The 24,127-nt window shown below is 37.5% G+C and overlaps 1 protein-coding gene across 2 annotated transcripts in view; it reads right to left on the bottom strand.

The window, feature by feature from the left end:
- The window catches only part of BNC2 (basonuclin 2), a 443,555-nt gene that overhangs the window by 301,324 nt on the left and 118,104 nt on the right, over positions 1-24,127 (bottom strand). The window contains exon 3 of one of the 2 annotated variants that reach the window (XM_011930373.1): positions 15,768-15,968. The exons of the other annotated variant lie outside the window; for it this stretch is intronic. Within the exon in view, the coding sequence (XP_011785763.1) occupies positions 15,768-15,968 (201 nt within the window). The remainder of the gene's footprint in view (positions 1-15,767; positions 15,969-24,127) is intronic. 2 annotated transcript variants of the gene reach the window in all.

The following is a 24,127-nucleotide window of genomic DNA, read 5'->3' as shown; positions in this document are numbered from 1 at the left end:
ACTGAATATAATTTCAGTAAGCAAATTGTGAGTAGATTTAAAGATATAAAAACATAGTGAAATCCATTTTTACACTACGTGTAAAGTTATAACCTAAAGCCAAAAATGTTTTTTCCACATTTTATAGTTGTGGGAAATAATGGGAAAGGAAACGAAGTTTTATAAGATTTTTTCCAAAAACAAAGCAATTCATAACATCTTAGAGTACTATTGCACTAACACAAGACAAAATGTAAATAAAACTGTTTTTGAACACCTTGCATTTTCAAACTTGTTGAAACATGATTAGTTTCAGACAACAGAAACACTAAAAGATGAGTATAAATTTTAGAAGTATTTTCATGGAAGCAAAGCAACACAACGGACACACATACTGCACAGACTATCTCTTCTGAGGCCAAAGCAGTGATATTTCACTATCATTAAGATCCCTTTTGAAAATACACTTGAGACAGCTTGTGAATGGGCATTTTATCAGGTGTTTAAAAGAAATAAATAGATAATTTGGTATTCTGGAAAAGTAGCTCAGTCTAATACATCCAGTTAACTGCTACAGTAGCATTATCATCACTGAGCAACAAAGGGCAGTGTATTCTGCCAATAGCTTTAGGGTGACCTTTGCAATGCTGACTAGTCCGTCAAATTCCATCTCTGAGATGCAAGGCATAGACAGGGATGGTTTATTAACTGAGGTAGGAACTAAAGACTAGGAGGCTCCAAAAGGGTAGGCGTTTCACATTCAGGAAATGGGGAATTCCTTTCCCTAAGAAGAGAAACAGTGTACCTAAGATCAGGCTGAGCAGGCCCATGGTCTTCCCCACGGAGATTCCATGGTGGGAAATTCTCATGTACTAGGACAGCATTAGCAATTTCACATGTTTTACATGTTCCTTTTCTCCCCAGCTACATTTTTCTAAGGACTGCAATGGAAACCCAAGTGGAAATGGGTAAAATGGGATCAATGTCTTGAGCTCTAGGAATAAAGCTGCAAAGGGATATTAACAGTCATAGACCTTTAAACAAACTGTGACCGATACTACTTTAATTTGGAGGTAGTTTCCAACCATCGCCAACAGGATAAATCTACAGAACTCAAGGGCACAGAAACAATGGGTAAGAAAAATGACTGTACTGAACTGGGAAATTTTCAAGGATAATCTGTAGAAAACCAGCCTAGGAAAAGGCACTTTTTTTTTTTTTTTCAAGAAAGTTAACTGTGACTATGGCAAAGTGACATGCTTAAACTTGATATTCTCTTAGGGATGTGCAGGCTTTGAAGCTCATAATAAACTTGAAATGGCTCTGTGGAATGTTAAGGCTTAATGTAGATGGTTGGTGCCACTGTCATGCCTATACAAAAGTATGTCAACTTAGAAATAACTGCACTAACAGCTCCGGGGTATTTAGAATGGAAGACTTCCCCCACGACCCTTTTTTTTTTAATCAAGAAGTTTACTTTGAACCATAAGAATAAGCTGTATTAAGTTTCCAACCTAGTTAGTGCAGCTAAAGTTAAAATACTTACTCAGTTTTAGCTGGGCGTGGTGCCCTCCTGCTTCTAATCCCAGCAGGAGGCCGAGGTAGGCAGATCGCTTGAGCTCAGGAGTTCGAGCCCAGCCTGGGCAATATGGCAAAACTCTTATCTACACAAAAAATACAAAAATCACCTAGACATGGTGGCATGTATCTATATTCCAGGTACTCAGGAGACTGAGGTAAGGGGATTGCTTGCCCCTGGGTGGCAGAGGTGGAGGCTAGCCATGAGCCCAGATCTTACCACTGTGCTCCGGTCTGGGCCACAGAACCACACCTTGTCTCCCCCCAACCACCAAAAAAATACTAATTTCAGTTTACTTTAGAAAGGCAGAATGTCTGCCACCCACTTCGTCTGTGTTACCTTTACATTACACCATTCTTAAAAAGTTTAAACACGGCAGAGGAGAGAAATGAATGCTTTGAAATAGCCTAACATGTGTAACAATAAAACTATCTAGCAAAGATAAAGCACAAACGTTATTTTACAAAAATTAACAGCATCTAAAGAGGTATATTCTTTTATCCTCCATTCTTCGCTACCTCTTTTACTTCAGTGCTACCCAGTAGATACTTTATCTAATTCCCAGTTGAAAGGTTTCTGAAAACATTAAGTCACAGCTGTGTTGACGCTGAACTTCTTAAACATGGCATACCAGCATCATTCTGACACATTTATAGATGTTTCCTTACAAGCTGCACCAGCACTTGATTTGAAATATCTGACTTACTCTAACACAAACTGTTAATCTCTGGTCTTTTCTCCAGTTCAGTTCTTCTCTGCAGTTTTGGAAACAAACCAACAACTTGCTATGTTTACAACAGAAAGGGCTCCCTTCTGATTGGCTTCTGACACTGTTCAGTGATGCTGTTCATCAAGACCCTAGAAAGAGCCTAGATACACCTAGGCCCCATGTGCAGATCATTTAACAAGATGTTCTTGTTTCCTTTTCCCACGAAAATCAATAACAGGATGACCTTCAATTTGAAATTCAAACCAATTAATTACCTGTTCTGCTGAAAATGTTCATATCTGATTTGCCTGGAGAATTTCAATTATGAATAGATTATTTCTTTAAAGAGCCCCTTCAAAAAATATAGACAGTCATTTTAAACCTCATCTTATACAATATAAATAATGTTTTCTTGAAGCAGGTATAAAATATTGGCCTTGCACGAATTAGTAGGGGGAAGTTTTCCCCCTGGTGGTCCATCTCCTCCTTGTGACATCATAATCAATTGCTTGGTAAATTATAGCAATCCCACAAAGATTCAGGGCCAAGAATCTACCGCTTTAAGGTGAGATGAAAAGCTTTTTATAGTTGAGTTCAGCTTTTCATCTACATCAATTACTTACACAAATCATGAGATTATTTTCAGAATTCAGAAATCTTTTATTATTTTAAAATCCTTACGCGTCTACTTTTATTTAAATTTTTTGACTATTTTTTTGTTTTGCCCACACAGTTGATTTTTCTTTAAATGTGGGTCATAAGGAGAAAAGTTATACATCAAAACTATCAGCACCAGAAATATATTTACTAAACTTTTTTTCTAATTACAGAGGAAAACAATGAAGAATTTAGTTCATCCCAGTGGGGAATTCCCAAGATGAATGATCACATGCAATGAAACTATTATCTTCATCCATTAAAATATTATCTAAAACAGAGGTTTCTATCTGGCAGCCAGAGGGCTGAATATAGCCTGCAGATGAGTTTTGTTTGGACCACACAGTTTTTAAAATATTTGAATAGGTTGCCAAGATTTCAAAATCAGGAGATTTCACATAAAAATCTGGATTTCCGGCTTATCATTACAAAGCAGCAGCAGTGGATCTGGCAAACTGGGCCTACATTCCCACCTGGCAACAATTGGCTGGAAACAAGGAGCAGCTACCTCACTGTGGTCGAGACATGAGCTTTCTGGCCCACCACAGTCCCCACTAGACTCACTGTACTTGTTTAATTTTTGTTACCTCCACATGGCCCTTTTAGGCAACTCCCACTCCTTAAAATGTCATACTACTCTAGAGTTTGTGGGGAAAAAAAGAGGATGTTCTCAGAACAGAGATTTAAAAATACATATTTCACAAGTTTACAGAATATAAGACAATGGGTAGCAAGTTTCACTTCAATGAAACATTCGTGCAAACCAAAGGAAACTCATTTTCATAATTAAACATTTTTAAAAACAGTAAATCCAGAACTGATGACCTAGCCTTACAGAGTGGTTCAGCGATCTTTACATTGGTTTTCAATCAGCCACCTATTTCTCTGAAGCCCAAAATAGATGCTCATGTCAAAGTATTACTCAGATTTTGTTCCTTCACATGTTAACACTTCCACACTTCCTTTCTAGAGCTATCATGTACTTACGTGAAAATGTAATATGAAAATAGGACATGTCTTCAAGGTAAATTTTAAAAGTCAACATTTAAGATGCATGAATATTATCACAGCAAATATTCATCTTTACTGACTCCACATGTATGCTACCATCTGACATTTATACTTACACTAAAGAGACATTATTATGGGTTCAAATGACCCAAAAAGTCATGGCATATTTCTTTACAAATGGTTATTACCTAAAAGCAGATGTCTATGACACAGTCACCATTCACTTCTTTATATCTACTTTTTTTTAATGAAAGCAATTGCAAGGAGAATACCTTTTACATTTCATTATTCCCAGTCAATCACAGCGACACAGCATTTCTACCTATTAATGGATTTTAAAAACAAATTAAAAATACCCTATTTAGCAGGGGGAAGAAATGGCCTTTTCATTTCATCCAACTATATTAAAAACAGGCTATCTCTGATGTATTACCACAATACAGAAATGCTTACATATCATGTAAATTGTAGTAAGTAGGCTATGACCAGTCATATGCCAACTAATTTAGATCAATTGTGGTATAGTGTTTTTACATTATGTTTCATCATTGGACCACATGCTTGAAAGATTATTTTTAAGGTGTTTCCTTCCGAAAGGAAGTATTTTTCTTCCATTTTTACCTAAAGAATGTAATCCCTGAACATACGCCAAATTTACTTCACAATTGGACTTTAATCCCCAAATTCTCTTGATTCTTAGCAACTTGCACAACTTTAAGCAAATAGTTCACAAAATCACAATGATCATACTGTAGCATTCCTTAACTCCTTGGTGAACAGAAAAAAAAAAAAAAATACTGTAAACATGAACTCCATAAAGGTAGTCCTAGGCCTGAATGACAGTATATTTCTTATGGGAAACATTTTTCCTTAATTTCCATTGTGACTGAAATTTGAGCAATTAGAAATAGACACCTGGAACACAGTTGTTAATTTATCTCTCCCCACCCCTTTCACACTTTTCTTCAAACCATTTCTTAGGATGCATCTTAAAGATATGATCTTGGCCGGGCGCGGTGGCTCAAGCCTGTAATCCCAGCACTTTGGGAGGCCGAGACGGGCGGATCATGAGGTCAGGAGATCGAGACCATCCTGGCTAACGGTGAAACCCCGTCTCTACTAAAAAATACAAAAAACTAGCCGGACACGGTAGCGGGTGCCTGTAGTCCCAGCTACTCAGGAGGCTGAGGCAGGAGAATGGCGTAAACCCGGGAGGCGGAGCTTGCAGTGAGCTGAGATCCGGCCACTGCACTCCAGCCTGGGCGACAGAGCGAGACTCCGTCTCAAAAAAAAAAAAAAAAAAGATATGATCTTATAGGATGGCTTGCATAGAAAGGGCACTGAACCAGTGTTCACATTCCTTTCTTTAAAATGCCTTGTTGTAATCCAAGACTAAACTTTCTTTTTATAAGTGTATAGCTTTAGGGGAAAAAAAAAAATGGAAATTTCTCAAATAATTACTGAGTAAAATGATTTAAAAAAAAACAAAAATTAAAACACACATTCTAGGAAAAGCATATACTTCATTACATTCATGTTGATTTACCTTTTATACCATCTCAGAAAGGGAATTTTATGAAATACAAAATTCCCTCCCATGATGACCAAAGCTTTAAGCTAGTCTCCTCAGGTTCACATCATAGTAGCTGACTGCAAATATGTAAAGCAGTTCTGGAAGACTCACAATTTACAAATTTTTGTTTGTACTTTATTGTTTTAAGATGAAAAATAAAGTGTGAGATAATAGATGTTTTAGTTAATCTGTGTTTTATGGAGAGAAAAGTATTACTGTCACTTAACTCCTTCTATTAATCATTGCTTTCTAGAAAAGAATATCTCAAAGTAGGCTTATACTGAAGCTCATTTCGGCATTCTGCAGTTGTAAAAAAAATTTAAAAGATCAAAAGTACAGGACTGCTGGCACATACAGGAACAGTGATTATCAGAATACTCAGAAGGCAAGCAGCAGTTGGTTTATGAAGAAATTATTTAAAATAACTATTTACACAAGTTAAAACAACCAACTTCTCACTTTTACTAAAAGGATGTTTTCAATATAATGAATATCCAAGCTTTTCTGGTCATGAGAAAACCTGGAATATATTATACACGCATGAATGTGGCCCGGGATGCAGGATATGGGATGTGCTTCCTATCAACAGATTAACACTTCATTTTCATTACTCTAATCTCACCACAGGCTGTGAACACTCTCTTTTTCTTATTTGAACAACAATGGTGCATAAAAAACCAAGTTGACAAGCAGGCGGGGTTCATTAAATGCACAAGGCCCTTATTCCCATAACACATCTCACCTGTATGAGGCCAGTTTTCTGGCTTCCCGGCTGGCTACTGAAACAAGCTCTCCCAGATGTTGGACTCTGAATTCTTCTTATCCCTTCCTACTTACATTACAATACATGACAAAAATAAAGTAAAAATGAAAAAACCGTTCTCCACAATGAGCAATACTTAGTAATAACAGTACTGGTAACATATTTTAAGCTCTATTCAGTCCCATGATTACTTTCCAAAGTTGTCCAAGAGAACAAAGAAAAGTGGCTAGAAAGGGAAATTATGAGATATCTGAAATTTGAGTCAGAGAGAATCATCCTGGTGTCTCTATCCTAGCGTAATTCCAATTTATTTGAAGTCAGCTGTAGTCTCCCACTTGTTGAAAATGGCTATTCACAAAATAAGAAACAATTGTGCTATTTTCCAATGAATGACACTGAGTTTCACCAAAAAGCTACAGTCAAGAAAGAAAAAAGGCTATATAGCATAGTATAAGGAATAATTACAAGATTCTTAGTATGGGGAATGCCTCTTTGGGGAAAGCCATCCATACACACTCATTGCCTCTGAGGCAGCCATTAGCAAATCCTCAACCTACATAGAATTAAATCACCTAATTGTCACCGCCAACCAATGGAGCAGGCATACATTTTCTGCATGTCTACACATTACATATAAATGCACTACCGAACGTGGCAATATGGGATTTTTAGTACTTCCCAGAGCAAGACAATAAGTCCTTCCACAAAGTTTACAGCCAGACTTTGGTTTTGGTTCTTTCTGGTACTCTAATATTTATATCTAAAAAAGAAAGAATAAAAGAAAAGCAATATTAAACAGCAGCTAACCCCGCTGACTTCAAGTTAGGTTCTGGCATGAGGTCAACAAAGAGAATGTTTGCAGGCATTCCCACTCAGGGACACTCTCATGAATATGCTCAGTGTATAATTACACCCCATATCTTGCAAGTGACATCCCAGCCATGTCCACTGAGCTCCAGCACTGGCAGAGGGCACAGTAGTGGGCAGTTTTCTTTATCTATGCCTGATCAGGTGTCCCAAATAGCCATCCTAATGATTTAAACCAATGAAATCCTTCTTGATTTAAATGTTAATGGAAAGGGAAAAAAAATTATTAAATCCCTCTAATGGAGATTCTCATTTTAATATTAGTTTTGTTATTATGTTAAGCCAGCTGAAAGCAATTATTTGTTGCCATGTAAAACATTCACTAACCTGCTATCTTTCTTTTCAGAAACCCAGTTCAGGCACTCCAATCATAAAATGTGAGTTCTGAACAACTGTCTAGAGAACCAATAGCCACTAAAAGACACCTTAACAAAGTTGAAAAATTCATGACAGTCTCAAAAAGGCACAGCAGGTACAATACTGAAAGCTATATCTTTCCCATACAGAAGATGTTTCAGTCTTGTCAATTTTAACAATCTCTATGCCTTGTGAGACAATGGGTTAAAATTTATTAAATACAAAACAGGAGTGAATCCTCCTCATATGTTATGTATACTGCATGCTTTAAATTTTAATTTCATAATACCATCCATTAATATTGGCCCTACCATCATTTCAATTCCTTTTTTAAATGTTTCCGTTAACTCTTATTAGCTGCAGTTTGTCTGAAAGAGTCATCCCTTCAACCTACTGCACTGCCCTTGGTATCTGTTCCTTCTTCTAGGGAAATAAACTCGTGTAGAAGTCTAACTGCACAAAATAATAAATCCAAGAATTACGTTTTTAAAAGAAGAAAAAAGGAAAGCAAAATCTCTCTTCATCTAAGTACTTTCTTATACAGGCTAAGGATCAAATTGAGCTGCCTTTCAGCACCTCTGAATGATAAGCCGGGGTCCCTGGTTACACGTTTTTATCATGCCCTTACTTAAAGAACCCTTCTACAGCAACACTCGGGACAGTCCTGTCAGCACTCACAGAGGACCACACCTGAGGGTGGCACCTCTCTCTCATTCCTCTGCTAGAATGACGTATTGGCAAAAGGGTATTTATTCAATTACTTCTACGTTTCAGGTGCATTTTGATTCTCTTCTATTAGGGCAAAAAGAGCCAATGAAAGTAAGGAGGAATTCAGAATACGAGAGATGAGAAGAAAAGAGAATAAAGTGAGAAAGAAACTACCTCTATGAGAAAGGAAATAGGAACAGAATAACCTTGTATTTAGGTCATTAAGTAAATTTCTGCCAACCAAATAGGAATGAGATTTATAAATCAACACCACTCAATGACACATAAACCCTAAAGACAGTAGCAAAATAACATTACACTTCAAAAGTATTGAGTAAATAAGACGTCAGATATGCTCAAGAGAATCAGTTGTTTCAATGAGTAACTTCCTACTGTTCAAGATTATTTTCATTTTCTTTACAGAGAGAAATGAAAAACTGATAGGCTTAATTAAAGAAAAACAAAAGGATATTATTTTGTTGTTAAAGGATCAATTCTTTTTTTTAATTGGAATGATGATTAATAAGCTGAGAATTTGGTTCCTAAACTAGCCAGTTTGAGTAATGTGTTGTTTTTCCACAAGCATTTCCATTAAAGAAAGCTCTGTGAATGAAGAAAACATACAGAGATTCCTCTCTTCTCCTGATCTCTGCACTTTGTGGCATGAAATGCTACATACAGCATTTGAACAGAATGACACTGCACACTGTCTTCACCCAAATGAACTCCAGTCATAAATTTTTCACCTGAGGGTTTGAATGCACACTGTGAAATCTGCGAGGCTTCCTACAGGGGAATGTACAAATTAAAAAATAATCAATACTTTTATTTTTCCTATTCGTTAAACTTTCTTTAAACCTGGGGAGGAAGATGGCAGTACAGGTCAGGCTCAATGAGGAGGAAATGTGGAGACCCTGGATGTCATGGCCCCAGACATCATTTCTGGGATGTCATCTGCACATTTTAAAACTTCTTAGACTTTGAGCTGCTTAGCAGATTTTTTTCATCATATTTTTCCTACATCTTTACTAGTTTTTCGTATAGGAAAACATTCCCTCTATTACCCAATGTTTTGTTTCTATATGAGGATATAAAGGCTGTTGTTCCTGAATTATGTCTCTTTTCCTTTATTTCTCTAAAGCTTAAAAATAAATGTCAGAGTTTCTTGAAAGGGTCTTTGACTCCCTTTCTCCCTGTCTCTGGGGTCCTTCAGTAGATGAAGATCACCCAGCAATATGTAGAAGCCAGTTGCTTTTCTGGAAATAAAAAATGGCATGAACTTTGGCAGACAGTAGTGAGATCCAGCATTTCCTAGGACCCCCAAACAATCTTCTGACCAAGGCCTGGAGAAGGGTGGTCACTGAGCAGCACCATAAACAGACCACAAAAGCGTACCACCAAAGGTACAAGAGGATTTTCAAATGGTGAATTATTTCTACACGCATAACAAACCAGGCTCCAAACCTCACGTGAAAGGAAATCTTGGAACCATTATATTCCATGTTTTTTGGACAATAACAAGCAGAGAATCCCACAGAAAATTTCTCTCACTGAAAAAGTCAACCCACCCAATTCACTCTGTTTTTTTTTTACAACCACAAAGTTCTCTGGCAGCACGCTTTGGGGAAAAAGGAGTTAATTCCTAGATTGATTCAAACACCATGGTTCAAATTATGGACACAAGGTAAAAGCAAATTCCAATTTCTTTTCCTCTTTCCTTTTGATATATGTGCTAATCTAGAGTGCCAAGTTCAGAAAATACCTCTTGAGCTGCACAGAATCATTAGCTATTCACGTTTATAAGGAAAATCCTCTCAAAAGCTTTGCAGATAGATAACGGCAGACACCCAATGCAACTTTCTTTGAGTGTGTGTAATGCATACAAGGTAGAGAGAGGGAGGCACTAGAATTTGTGTTTTTCATTCAAGTGGATGACGCCAGCTCACTATCTGTAACGGACTGTTCCTTTGGAATCAGCTCCCTGTGTCACAACGACCTGGCAAACTTGAATGCTTTCACTATCACCGGAGTCCTTGCAATCCTGCCTTGGTTGTGACCCATTCGCTTCAGCCCCAACTTCTCAGAGATGCCTTACTCAGCATCTAATTAGTTAGGGAGGATTTGCCGCGGCTCTTAACCCTGACATGGGAGTGGGAGGATGTGCTGCTGTGGTAGCCCAAATCTGTCCTGTCACTGCATTAATCAGATTTCCATAAAGCTATGCATGAATAATTGGATTTATCAGTGAATGTGAATATACACTCATAAATATAATTATAAAAAATACCTACAATTATAGATAAGATATCTGCACCTTAGAGGGATTTATTTTTCAACTGCGGTTACTTGGCTCACCTTAGCAAAAGGCTTTACAAATTACACAAACATAATGGACCTGTTTGCAGATGTCAGAAAGGTGAGAAAATTAAATAATTTCAAAATGATCACCTACTGTGTTCAAATTCATTTAAATGAATCATGTTGAAAATAAACTTCAAATTTGTGCACAGATTTTTAACATATACAAAATACATATCTGAGAATGTTTGTGCATGCTTTATTTGCACTGCTTACATGTACATAGAATACCACATACATAAACTATTACTTTCCCACTGCATTACAAATGAGACAGTATCTCTTATGTTCTGTCTGCATGTTATCCACAGACCTTCAAAGTTTAGGACAATACCAAGCACCTGTCTCTATGCTACAATTTGTATCTTAACAAATACAAATACCCAAATATTCCTACTTTAGTGTTATGTTATCAGAAAATACACTGAGAATTATATTTGAATATATGTCTATAATTCAAATATATCATATTACCACTCAAATTAAGAGGGGCCTAAATTGGAGGTAGCAGCCTAGTAATTCAACAGGCTAAAACTGTATGCCTCTTAAAATAATATAAATATTTATTTCAGCATTAACACCACAAGTTTAGTCAATTTAATCCTTTTTCAGTAAGACAAGATCATCCAAACACACTAACTGTAAGGAAGGGAGTAAAAAGGGAGAAAACTGCAGAAAGCAAGCTAGGGATGGATGACGCCTGGCAGTGAAAGTCGTTTTCAAAGACCATTAACTATCAACTGCTTTACTCAGGACTTTGATTAAATAAGAATATACATCCTATGTAAAAAGGGATGTCTATCTGAGTGGGACAGAGTTTGGAATAAAAATGCGTTGTATGAACTATAAAGAAGACCCAAGCCACAATGTACAAGTAGGCGTCTGACTCGTAATACTATATATATGCCTTTTAAATGACTAGCAAATAAATCCTCAAAAAAATTGGGGGTAGAAACAAGACCATTTTCATTTAAAAATATAGATTCCAGAAACTGAGATTGGTGGCCTATATGAATAGAAAAAAAAATTCTTGAAGAAAATTCATATTGAGCACTCTTTTAAATGGATTCTAGCAATGTTATTATACATTTCTTATAATATATTTTATTTATCATTTCTCTGAAAGGTGCTAGATTTTTATATTAGTAAAAAAGTTTGCTTTTACTCTTTCATATCTCTGGTGAGCAGACGCTCTGGTATTAATGTAAATCGTTGATTTAATTTTTAGCTTTCTTGGTTTGCCCCTCACCTATCTAGAAAATGATTTCTCTGGTGATAACTAACACATCATGCTAATGAGAGAATCTAATGCACAATAGAAAAATGTCACTACTAATAATATTTGCATGAAGTTAAATAAAGCAACTGTAAGAGAATGTCAGACAGTTGTTCTTTAATAAGACACAGTTTCACAATGAAATTATGTTGTTAATTTTGTTACATCATCGGGTGAATCCTAAATTACTACATAATGATGCACAGAGTCATTTATAATTCTAACTTAGTATTTCATTCAAGTATGAAAAAAGACCTTATTAAGGGATCTACATTTTATTTGAAATAGGTTAAATATACTTCACCAATAACAAAAGGTAAATGTCACTAGTAACACATTAAATGTGGGCTATAGCTATTTACCTGTATGGTTTCCTTTCTGAAAAGATTTTTAAATAGACTGGACTATTACATCCCTTTAGATAGCTACAAGAATTTTTATTTACTATTCTCTCAAATGCACAGAATATTTATACAAATAGAAAAATTGCCTCAAGTGTGATTTTATAAAAAAAAACTTCGAAAAGCAAGCCTTATTTTTTGCTTTTAACAGTACCTTGTGAAACCAAAATAGGCAAAATAAGGTTCATTCTCCACCTGTCACTGATCAAACTGATCCAAAGAAGAACTCCCTTTACACAAGTGTCATACCCTTTAAGGTTCTTAAATATTCAACTATATACATAGAAATAATTGGAGAAAATCATACTTCAATATAGAAGAAAAAATGTACAGGCACAGGAAACTGTAGCCAAATAGTCTTAACTTGAACTTTAGGGGCACATACTTAATGCCACTAAATCTAAATTGGCTTCAGACTATGATGTTTGTTACTGTTAGACAGAATGAAAGATATACATTTAAGCAGATCCAACTTTGTTCATATGAAACAAAAGACAGATTTTTGTACCCCTATTTCCTAGTTTACTTACAGAACACATAAAACCAGATTATTAAATTTCAGTATTCATGAGACATTTCCCACAAGTTTTTCTGTAGTTAAGTACTGGTGGTAAATTATCTGTAACTCAGTTTTGAAAGCTTTTATAGCAGCCCTACTAGTCAGACTTTTCGAATGTCTAAATAATCAGGAAAATATTAGTTTTTATACTATTAAAGAAAACTTTATAAGAAATATAACCCAATAAATTTTATTCATTTCATAAGCTAAGTAAATATTACTTAGAAATAAAATAATCATAATCTAGAGAAACCTCTTTATGATGCCTCAGAAATGAGATATACAGAATTCTACATATTTGATTAAATTCGACAAACTTTTACCTGTAACAAAAGCTGGCTTAACTGTATATATTGAAAGTAATATTCATTGAAATGGCTGGCTTCAAGAGAGATCAGAGATATAATTTCAGTAAGTCTCTCTCTCTCTCTCTCTCTCTCACACACACACACACACACACACACACACGCTAAATCAGCATTGCTGATGAATTATAGGTAAGAAAAACAAACATATTAAATATGAACAGCACACATACTTTCACTTACATAGTTTGAACTTAAGTTTATGTAATATTTATACAAACTAAAATGTCATCTTGAAGAGAAAAAACATGTAAGCTCATATCCTCTCTTACATGCTTTCCAAAAATGCACAAGAAGCAAATATTTAGTGACCATAACAGAAAAAGGTGAGTTGGGGGGGTAGGAGTGATTGCTAACTACCTCAAAACCAAAAAATAAACATTATTTGAAACTGTGATTTCTCTCCCTTTGTTGTACTACTCTATTTCATAAATAGCATAATATTATATACTTTTAATAGCATCAATTAAGCATAAATTAGTTTCCTACATTTCTATTCTCTCCATATAGTCACTGACGCTCACAATTACACAAATATGCACACACAGGTACACACAAAATATCCACACAGATAGCTGGATCAAAGACATCATAAATTTTCCTAATTCTGACCCATCATTTATATTATTTACTTTTATTTGTTTTTTAGCTAAAATGTTTTCCATGACAAAATCTCCTTAGATTCAAATCTACTTGGAAATGGGCTAGTGCCAAATAAGCAATCTAACACCATCTATGTGGCTCAATAGCCACTTATCAATTGATCATTATCTCTATCTGGTTTTATTAACTCTTTTCTAGCTAGAGGGAAACCTAAGCCAATCTTCCCTTCTCTCTCACACACACACACACACACACACACACACACGGCCTCCACTAACTCAAGGAAAACCCTGAAGGTGGCATCTAATTTTAAAAGTGAGGCACAAGTTATTTGGTACTAAGGTTAGCGAAAACACTCTGCATTCCAACTATGAGAGAACCACCCAGGCAGGGATGCGTGGCGGAAAATACCTCTCATAGCACTCTGCAGTGACAAGGAGCATCTCTATGTGGAAATGAACTTTTCACTTGAAAGAATGGGAGATTGCACATGAAGAGTTACTTATTGGGTTTATGTTGATTGCATTTAAATCCCAGCTTACTGTATCAGCAGTAATCAGGGTCCCTCTACAGGATATGTCAAAATACACCTTATTCAAATGCACTTATCCCATCTAGAATTGTGTGCTAAAACTGTTCTCTAGCTAAATGCTACAAAACCCTGGTTGTAGGTATTATCTCTTGCAAATGTATTTCTAAACTTGTAGCAATTCATAGCCTAACTAATTGTTTTTTTTAATTATCAACAACTTTAAATATCTAAGTCAAAGTATTTAATTTTGGTGAACTCGTACAAACAAAGGGTTTTGTTTTGTTTTGTTTTTTAAAAAGCAGTTGCAGTATTTTTTTCCTCATCAGTGGCACAATACTTCTTACCCACCATCAACTTAAAATCCAAGTATACTTGTCAATAGTACTTTCGTGCTGTGTGGATAATATCAAACTAACTTGCTTTGTGTGGGTTTGGTGGAGGCTTTGGAAAAGCAAGACGTGTCTAGGAGGGAGGCACCAGGGAACTTCCCTCCCTCACTTGAGCACAATCCAAGATGAAAGTTTCTGGGTTGTGTCCCCTTCGCTTCCTCTCACCCTCGCTCCCCCGCGGAGCCAAGAAGCCAGCAATTGTGCAAGAGAAGCCCAGCGCACAGAGCGCGTATCACGGAGCGCATGGTACGAGCCGCCGGCTCCAGTGATTAATTATCAGTAACCGATGGCCTCGCGCTACCACGTCGGCTTTCCCAGCAGAGCCAGCAAGCCGAACGCCTCCAGCGCGGCCGGGACAGAGGAACGGCTCTGGGGAAGACGCCGAGGCTGCGCCCGAGTGAGTGCGCCAGCGGGCCGGCGGGCGGGCGGGAGAGCGGGCCGGAGCCGGTGAAGGGAACGCAAGGGCGGGCGCAGAGGGCTGGCTGGCGAGGAGGAGCGAGGAGCAAGGACCGAGCAGCACAGCCCGCCACGCACGCCGACTCCTCCAGCAACCCTCGGCGCTGGCAGCCAAGCCTGCACAGCCTCCTTCCTCTCTCTTCTCAGGTCTGAACGAAGGTGCCTCCAGCCACATGAAGTCAGTAGGGCTGTTGTGAGGGGCCCCTAGATTTTATTATTGTTTTTTAGGTTGCAGAACCTACTCCGACAGAGCAGACACTTTGGACGAAGTGATTCATATTGATAGAAAGATACATTTGTTAGGTGGTGGCTTTTTTCATTCTTAACAGAAAACAAAGAAATAAATTAAGTCTTCCCCTGACCCAGGCTGTACTGTGAAACTTTTCAAAAATGTCTCTGCTTTCTTTTACTTCAGTATCCTTTCCCCTTTTTCTTTTAAGACGCCCTTAGGGAAACCATGAAGTAACCCTGCACATTCCAGTAACACAGTTATGACAAAACAGAGCCTAACTAGGAAGTGACCACATTTTAAAAAATATTTAGAAAGAAAAACACCAGAAACAAAAGTGCCCATAACAATTCAAGGTTTCTTTAAAAAAAGAAAGAAAGAAAGAAAGAAACTTACCTGTTGGGACATTCTGAATAAGAGGTTAGTATCAGCGTTTTGCCATGTCCCCATGAACCCTGGTTCAGCCGTAGTCGTTCTGGTTCCGAACTGCATGGAGTTGTCAATACACGAGTCTCTTAAAGTCAAGTCTCTTGCCCTCCTTGGCTCTCTGTCTCTCTGTGTCTCTCTTTCTCTCACATCCACTTCTGCCTCTTCTGACTGAAAAGTGAAGGTGGATTTTTTGAGCCTCTTGGCAGCCAGTAGCAGGAGTGTAGTGTAGTTAAGAAGCTGGCTGAACTGTGCATTTCATTTGGGAAGGGGGAGATTTAGGGGAGGGAGGGGGTCAGAGCTTCTTTCGCACCTTCTGCACAGATATCCCTATCATTTATGCATAGATTGTGACTCCCCAAGCTTGCCTTTGCTCAGTTTAACAGCTGCCTGTCAGGTGTGCAGGCAGCACTGGAGACCCAACCATCAGCTTCAAACTCTCAGCCACTGCATGTCATTGGATAGCAGAGCTAAGAGTCAACTGCACTGTTCCACTGTCAGGCACCAAATGACACCCTGCACTAACCCCTCTCCAGATATACAGATAGATACACACTTATGCACACTGCAGGCAGCACCACAATCACGGTGCACAGGGCGAGGAGAAGCTAGGGCCCTTCCCCGGGAATTTTTCTCAACAATGCTTCCCGATATAACACATAATATCTGACACCAGTCTTTGCTTTAACATTTGTAAAACTGTGATACGTAAATTTTTTTTAATTACACTGAAGAAAGTAAAATATTCAGCTGTAAGAGAATGTAAAGTTGGCTCAGTTATGGTCTAAATGTTAGCTCCTGAAAGTCCTATCGTATGTGCTGGGCTATTTATAACCATATAGAAACTCCGAAATAACATACATAGAGATGTGACCTTATACTCTGAAGAGTAAGTAAATAAGGGTAGCAGTTTTTTATAACATATAAGATGCACAATAAACATCTGCCAAATATAAACATATACTATTTAATGTCTAGTACCTGAGGCTATTAATTACTAAACTGGATGTTAAGTAATGAGAAACTGAATGGCAAAGGAAAAAAGTATACCTTTTCTTAAAGCTCAAAAGTAGAAAAAAATCCATTGTTAAAGTTCCTAGATGAAGCATCTGCAATATCCTTTCAAATCATAAGAAAAGAAAAAGATAAACAAAGCCTGTCCCATTTCAGGCAAAAAGTAGTGAATATAAAAACTCCATTTTTTATTCAAGATCTCTGTGGAAAATTCTATAACGTTTTCCTGCCTGATGAAATACGCCCTTGATAACATGTCGTATTTTTAATTAAACAAGTCTTAAAACTATTCACCTATTTATTAGATAGTATTTGTCTGCCTTATTTATTGAAAAGCAGCACTGAACAAAACGCACTGTACATAAACAGTAACTTCAAAATGGAAAGCTAAATTCATGCCATCTCATAAAAGTAGTCAGCAGGAAAAAGCCATCCTTCCTAAACTTAAAATGTAAGGAACATTAATCTTCAACCACCTACAAATATCGAGGACAAATGTACTACTCTCCTTGCTCCTTCTTAACTCAAGAATAACAATAAACCTTACTCTCTGAAACAACAAAAGAAACAGAAAAGAGCTTCAATGGCAGCTCTGTGTCATTAGTGGACAATGAGAAAAGATGAGAAAACGTACACTATGTTGACACAAATGTGCCTTCCCCTCTAGAACCGACATCTCCTGAAAGCTTTTCTGTTAAACTTCCCTCCAGTTCACCACCATTAAGCACAAAAAAGTCTCAAAAGAAGCAAATTCAATATCTGAGAGGAAACAAACAAGAACCCAAAGAATTGTTGCCTTAAAATATATTAAGTCCACCTGTGGTCAATAAAAATATTCTTGCTGGGGGGAGGGCAGGAAAAGCCCCTACAAGTCAATTGTCAACAGTGACTGTACCTTTACTGCTAGCTATTACCCACTTAAACTCCCTCTAAAATTTGCTAGCCTCTTGATTTCTGAAGTGGCACTCAGTGCCTCAGTCAAGCTGCCTGCTCAGCTCCTGACCTTCCCACTAATGGCTGTTATTTGTGGGAGGCTTAAGGACACTGTCAATAGCAAGCTTCCTCCTCCTTCCACTCAGGCTCTGTTGTATCACTCTGTCTGTGTGTTTTTTTGCCTGTGTGTTCTCTCTTGCCTCTCACTCGCCCTCTCCTTGTCTCTTTCTCCCCCTTCTTCACGCCCTCTTCCTCTTTTTCTAGCCCCCACCCCTTTTTTCTATCAGTCCTGCAGTCCTCTTCTTTCCCAGGTATCCTACTCCCGACCCTACACACACACTAACAACACAAAAATCAACTGGCATGCAGCAGCAAGCACCTGCAGTAATAGACTCTTTTATTAAAACTGTTATTCTGCAAGACTTGAAATTCCCCGTGGACTGGGCCATGTCAAAGCCGATATAATTAACTAGAGGCTCAGCAACGGATCAATTACCAGACAAGCAAGTGATAGTGAAATCAATGAAAGATCATCAGCCACATTATCAGTGTTGCAACTCATTAGGGCAAAACTGAGAAATGTGCTCAAAGCGAGCCCAAGCAAGGTGGCATTACAAAACAAAGGGCTAATTTGGAGACCCTGCTGTGAACAATCTGTAACAGAATTAGCCTTTTTTCCCCCTAAACTGCACAGCTCCGTAACTAAATGTGACAGACTGAGAGAAGCAGTTTATTAAGACACCAACCCCAAGTTTATTTAGTTCATAAACTCTCTCCTAGAAAATCAATACAGTCTGTACAGGGTTATTAGGCTGACTAGCTAATACATCCAAATCTAGTCTGCCCAGCCAGCAGTCTTCTGACAAAATGCTACCCAGTATAGGCAAACTGAGCTCTTTCAGATATCAAGGACTGAGGTGGCCCTGGCTCAAACAGGTCTGCAATATAACATGTTATTGCCACAACACAAGCCTTAAAAACAGCAGGATATCTTTCTAAGGTTTAAAAAATATTTTTTTCATAACAAATATACAGTAGTGCACCTGCTAAATGGATTTGCTCAAACAAAATCTTAACTACTTTGTAACACAAGTTTACAAAAAGGACAAGCTTTGTTACAAAAAGAGACAATTAATCCAGACTCAATAATAAATAAGATTTTAAGTTTCTCTAACACTCATTTTAACATAACTATTTGAAAAGAACATTTGACTCCTCTATAAATCCCCAAGATACATGATCTGAACTTCCACATATAACATACTGTGTAGAATATTTGATGTTAGGATAATTTCTATCTAACAACTGGGACACCTGTATCGTTTTACAGACACAGGTACAGGTACAAAAAAATACACCTACAAGGCACAAATACGTCTTTTGAGTTTTTTTCCACTGGCTACGTAGTCTGATAATTATAGAATAACTCTCTGGAATCATTTATATGAAAATTATTTAAAACTAGGAGGAAGAAGACAAGTATTACTTCCACAATAATTGCTTTTTGCTGCTGATTCTGAGTATTTCAGGTTAAAGAATCAAAAGTACTTAAATGCCATCTGTTGGCTTTCCCACATTTACTGATAGTGAGAGATGGACCATGGAGATTATGGAGTCCACCAAACTAGGTTTCACTGTATCCAAGTTAAAGACATTGTGGGAATATGACTACCTCCCCATATCACACCACATAAGCAAAACTATACTTACACAAAGAAACTCCAAAGCATTTTACAATGGTAAAATAGATTGGAGAACTGAAGGGAAAAAACACAATGGCTCTGAAAGTGATTTCTGATGTTGACGATGTTTTAACATTTAAAATCTTTCAAGAAAAGGAATGCACTATAACATGCCTTTCATACTCTAATACACTAAATCCTAAACTTAAAAAGAAATCTTTATTTTCATATAACTATAGTAAAATTCAATTTATAGATTGCTGTAATTAAACATTTTCCCTGTAACTTTCGAGCTGACACTTTATTAAGCATTTCATAGCTCATGTTTTTGAGTAATCTGTAAAAAAGTCAGACATATATATTCTAAACCTGTGCTATAGGTGCCATGTTTTGGATAGTAATTAAAAGTTGTAATTGCAGGGAAATTTTACTTTTTAAAACCTTTTTGCATATAATTACACACTGTGCATGCACCCTCAATGAGATCCAATTAGTTACAAAAAATTTGCATTTCAGTTAGTGTGGGATAACAAGACTATAGGGAGGCACAATGCAATTCCACCAGCAGAGTAAAAAAGTGTGTTCTTTCTTGTTAGCTCTGTAAGCAATAATTCCCACAACCAACTGTTTAAAATGTTACTGATCTTTTCAGTACTTGAGTATTACGGTGGGTTTTGGGTTTTTCCCTCCATTTTCTAAAAAAAAAAAAAAATCACATGTTGGTGTAAAAAATCAGCCACAATGAATACATGAAAACGCAAGTGAGCAAAGAATTTTGTTTTGCATGTATGTTTCTTGGGTGTTTTCTTTGAGGGGAAGGGTATATAGCATATGTTTTCTTCTTTCTACTTCATTTCTTTAAAAGCACATTGCTTTCTTAAAATAAGTTATATAACTGCAGGCTAAAAAACCTCATTGAGTTCGATGTAAATATATATGATTTTACGATAAAAGCACACATTTGCTGCACTGAGAAAGTACTCTAGGATTTTTATTTTTTCTGTCTCGAACAATGTAAATCCTGCACAAATATAAAATAAATGTGTAGTTTATGTATATAATTTAACAAGCATCTCTAGAACTTCTGCTGGTTCACAGAACAATACCTGTAATTCCCTGGGTTCACTTCAGCAACTGTTAACAGATTCTATAATCGGCAATGTGCTCTGCCTTTGCTCTTCTTTTATTCACTATTCATTTTCAAGGCTTGGTTAAGTACAGAGCTGGGTTAAAGATCAGTGGTTTTTCATGTGACACATGCTGGTATTCATCTAATGGCTTGTCAAGACAAAACTGTCCCTGTTCTTGCCAAAATAATAAAAATGACGCTCCACGTCGCATGACAATCAGCACTTCCTTATGGTGAAACAACTCAAGCTTTTGTAATTCATTTATTTTATAGAAAAAAAATGTTAAAAACTGGCTATCCAATCTTGTATGTGGAACCAGGTTGCCATTCTTGAAGAAGAGTTTTAAAATGTTTTGCCCTCTCTTAATTCTAGAGCAACATGTAAACTAGTTTCTAATCAAATCAGACTTTACCATATAAAAATAATGCTGAAGTTACAAATTCATATGGCATTAAGGTATATAACTTAATATATGCAAATTATGCAGCAGGCTGGAATCAGTCACAGAGGTGGGGGAACCAACTGAGGAAATGTCATTTTTCTTGAGAACAAAGTATGGAACTTGCTTTCCAACATCTGTTGGGCTGTGTGAAATGTTAACAGATGTCTTAAATGAAAAAAGGAAAAATAAGTAATAAAGGAAACCTCTTCTGAACAGATAATCCACCCACATTTCCATATTCCTGAGGAAAGAAGTTGACAGCAACCTTTTTCCCTTGTGAAACCTGCCATCCTTACTTTATTGTGTAAAGTTTCATTTTCTACGTGAAGTTAAGGGGAAAAAATTTTTGACTCACTGTAAAGAAATGAATAAAGTAAGGCCGGGCGCGGTGGCTCAAGCCTGTAATCCCAGCACTTCGGGAGGCCGAGACGGGCGGATCACGAGGTCAGGAGATCTCGTCCTGGTCTCATCCTGGCTAACACGGTGAAACCCCGTCTCTTCTAAGAATACAAAAACTAGCCAGGCGAGGTGGCGGGCGCCTGTAGTCCCAGCTACTCGGGAGGCTGAGGCAGGAGAATGGCGTAAACCCGGGAGGCAGAGCTTGCAGTGAGCTGAGATCCGGCCACTGCCTCCAGTCCCGGCAACAGAGCGAGACTCCGCCTCAAAAAAAAAAAAAAAAAGAAAAGAAAGAAATGAATAAAGTAAAACAATTAATTTCAACTCAGGTTTTCCCTTTGTAAAAAATTATATCATAATTTAAGCTGCCTGTTTTCCCTGGACTCACATATGTACATAGATGTAAAGATAGTAAAAACTTCACCTCCTCCCACCCCAAAAAAGACAGTAAAAACTTCACCTCCTCCCACCCCCAAAAAAGAAAACTACACGCACAAAGATGAAACATTACTTTACTATGCTTACATTAACTCTGTTGGCATGGAGTAGGGAGGCGGAAAAGTAAAGAGTAGCTTGTAAGATAAAGTTCTGATATGAAGCCATCTCTACTCATAAACGTACTCATCTTCACAATTAAGATTCACCTATCATTAGTCAGGCGTGGTGGCAGGCACCTGTAATCCCAGCTACTCAGGAGGCTGAGGCAAAAGAATTGCTTCAACTTGGGAGGTAGAAGTTGCAGTGAGCCAAGATCACGCCACCGCACTCCAGCCTGGACAACAAGAGCGAAAACTCCATCTCAAAAAAAAAAAAAAAAAAAAGATTCACCCATCATTTACACCTAAGTCCCTGCACTGTCCCACTGGCTCCTAATTTCCTTTCATTACCATACTTATAAGAGATGAAACACTCCTCTTACAACAGGCAAGTGCTCCTCAGCAGTAAAGCCTGATATTCATGAAAAATTTTGGAGAATACTAGTTGGATCCCTGTATCTAAACTTTAAGGAACCTGGACAACTACTTTCCTAGTTAACAGTTCTCTTTTGTGTTTCAATTTATAGATGATCTAGCCAAGCCCAAATGTAGCAGCCTTTAATTCCGATTAACATGTTGATGCATGCATGCCAACTACTGGATCTAACCTAGTGCCTATCTGTGAATGAATGAACTATACACCTATCTGCTTCTATACGTCTTCCTCTTTGGAAACACCTATATTCTATTGCTTATTCTCTTAAAAACATGGGACATGAATTTGGGTTAACAGCTTATAGATGAACAAATTCAAAATGCACTTAAGGGTCTTTACAGATTCAAGTAAGGAAAGAAAAAGCTTGTGATTTTCAGAAGATTTTTCAGGCTGGCAATCAGAAAAAGCTGATTGCCAGCCTCAGTCACTGGCCTCTCTCTCATTATAAGAGTCCTTTAGAATTATACATGTTACTTCATATTTACAACTCTACCTTCTCCAGATGGTTCTGGCCACCTTGACTGGGCATTTCAACATAGAGGAGCCTTCATCAGAACAGCCTGAAGATTTCAAGGGGCAAGATCATGGTCCAAGTTGCAAATAAGACACGAAGGCATGCCTTCAGTTTTCAGTCGGTTTGCTTTCTGCCAAAGTATTGTGAGTACTATATGGTCCAATGTTTACACATAAGAACATGATATCCGAGCCAGTGACAAAAAAAAAAATAATAACAACCACTCACCTACAGGGAGGGAGAAAGTTTGTGTACTGAAGACTTCATTACATGCTCTTAGAACAAGAGAGGAAAATAGGCCTTCTAATGTAAGGTTGGAGGAGGACCCAGGGTCAAATCACTTTAAACAGTGGCACAAACATCCCCCATAACTAAATAGTATCTAAAAGCTTCACCCTTCTCAGCAAAAGGGAGAAACTGGTCTAGTTGACACGTGTGTCTCTACCAACTAAAACAATCAATGTAATACAGTATCTGCTGACAGCCTAATCAGGGGCTCAGTTTCATAGAAACACATCAAGGAAATATCCAAAAGCCATAATCCCTTGATGCACTACAAAAATTTTAAAATAAAAGGATTTGAGTGGGGTATGGTAGATGAGATAGTTTACAAAATGTTAGGGAAATGATGAATCCTTAGACTCAAGATATTTGCAGATAATAAAAGCAGCTGAGGTGAGCATGAATCTTGTGCCTACAAAAGGTCAAACAATTTACCTACCTTGTTTTGGTTTAAAAAAAGAAAGAGTGACTTTATTAATCTTCTCTCAAGTCTAAACAGTAACAGTGGCTTCTTTTTATCAAACCTATATTCAATGTTTTATGAGAACATCTAGAAGGAAAGAACCAGTGATGGCTTTACTTAACTGAATTTAAAAAAAACAAAAAAAAACGGCTAGGGGCACACACAATGGGAAATTACTTTAACATGAACATGAAAGTTGCAAGAATCACAAAGGTAATGTTAATTTCTTTGTTTTTTGTTTTTGTTTTGAGACAGGATCTCTCTCTGTCTTCCAGGCTGGAGTGCAGTGCTGCGATCTCCGGTCACTGCAAGCTCCACCTCCTGGGTTCAAGGAATTCTCCTGCCTCAGCCTACCAAGTAGCTGGGATTACAGGCACATGCCACCACCCCCAGCTAATTTTTGTATTTTTGGTAGAGACGGGGTTTCACCATTTTAGCCAGGCTGGTCTTGAACTCCTGGCCTCAAGTGATCTGTCCGCCTTGGCCTCCCAAAGTGCTGGGA

This window comes from Colobus angolensis, unplaced genomic scaffold (assembly GCF_000951035.1).
Source record: "Colobus angolensis palliatus isolate OR3802 unplaced genomic scaffold, Cang.pa_1.0 Scaffold86, whole genome shotgun sequence".
In the NCBI taxonomy this organism is placed as follows: domain Eukaryota; kingdom Metazoa; phylum Chordata; class Mammalia; order Primates; family Cercopithecidae; genus Colobus; species Colobus angolensis.
Note: the sequence above shows the minus strand (reverse complement) of the source record. Positions and strands in the feature narration are given on the sequence as shown.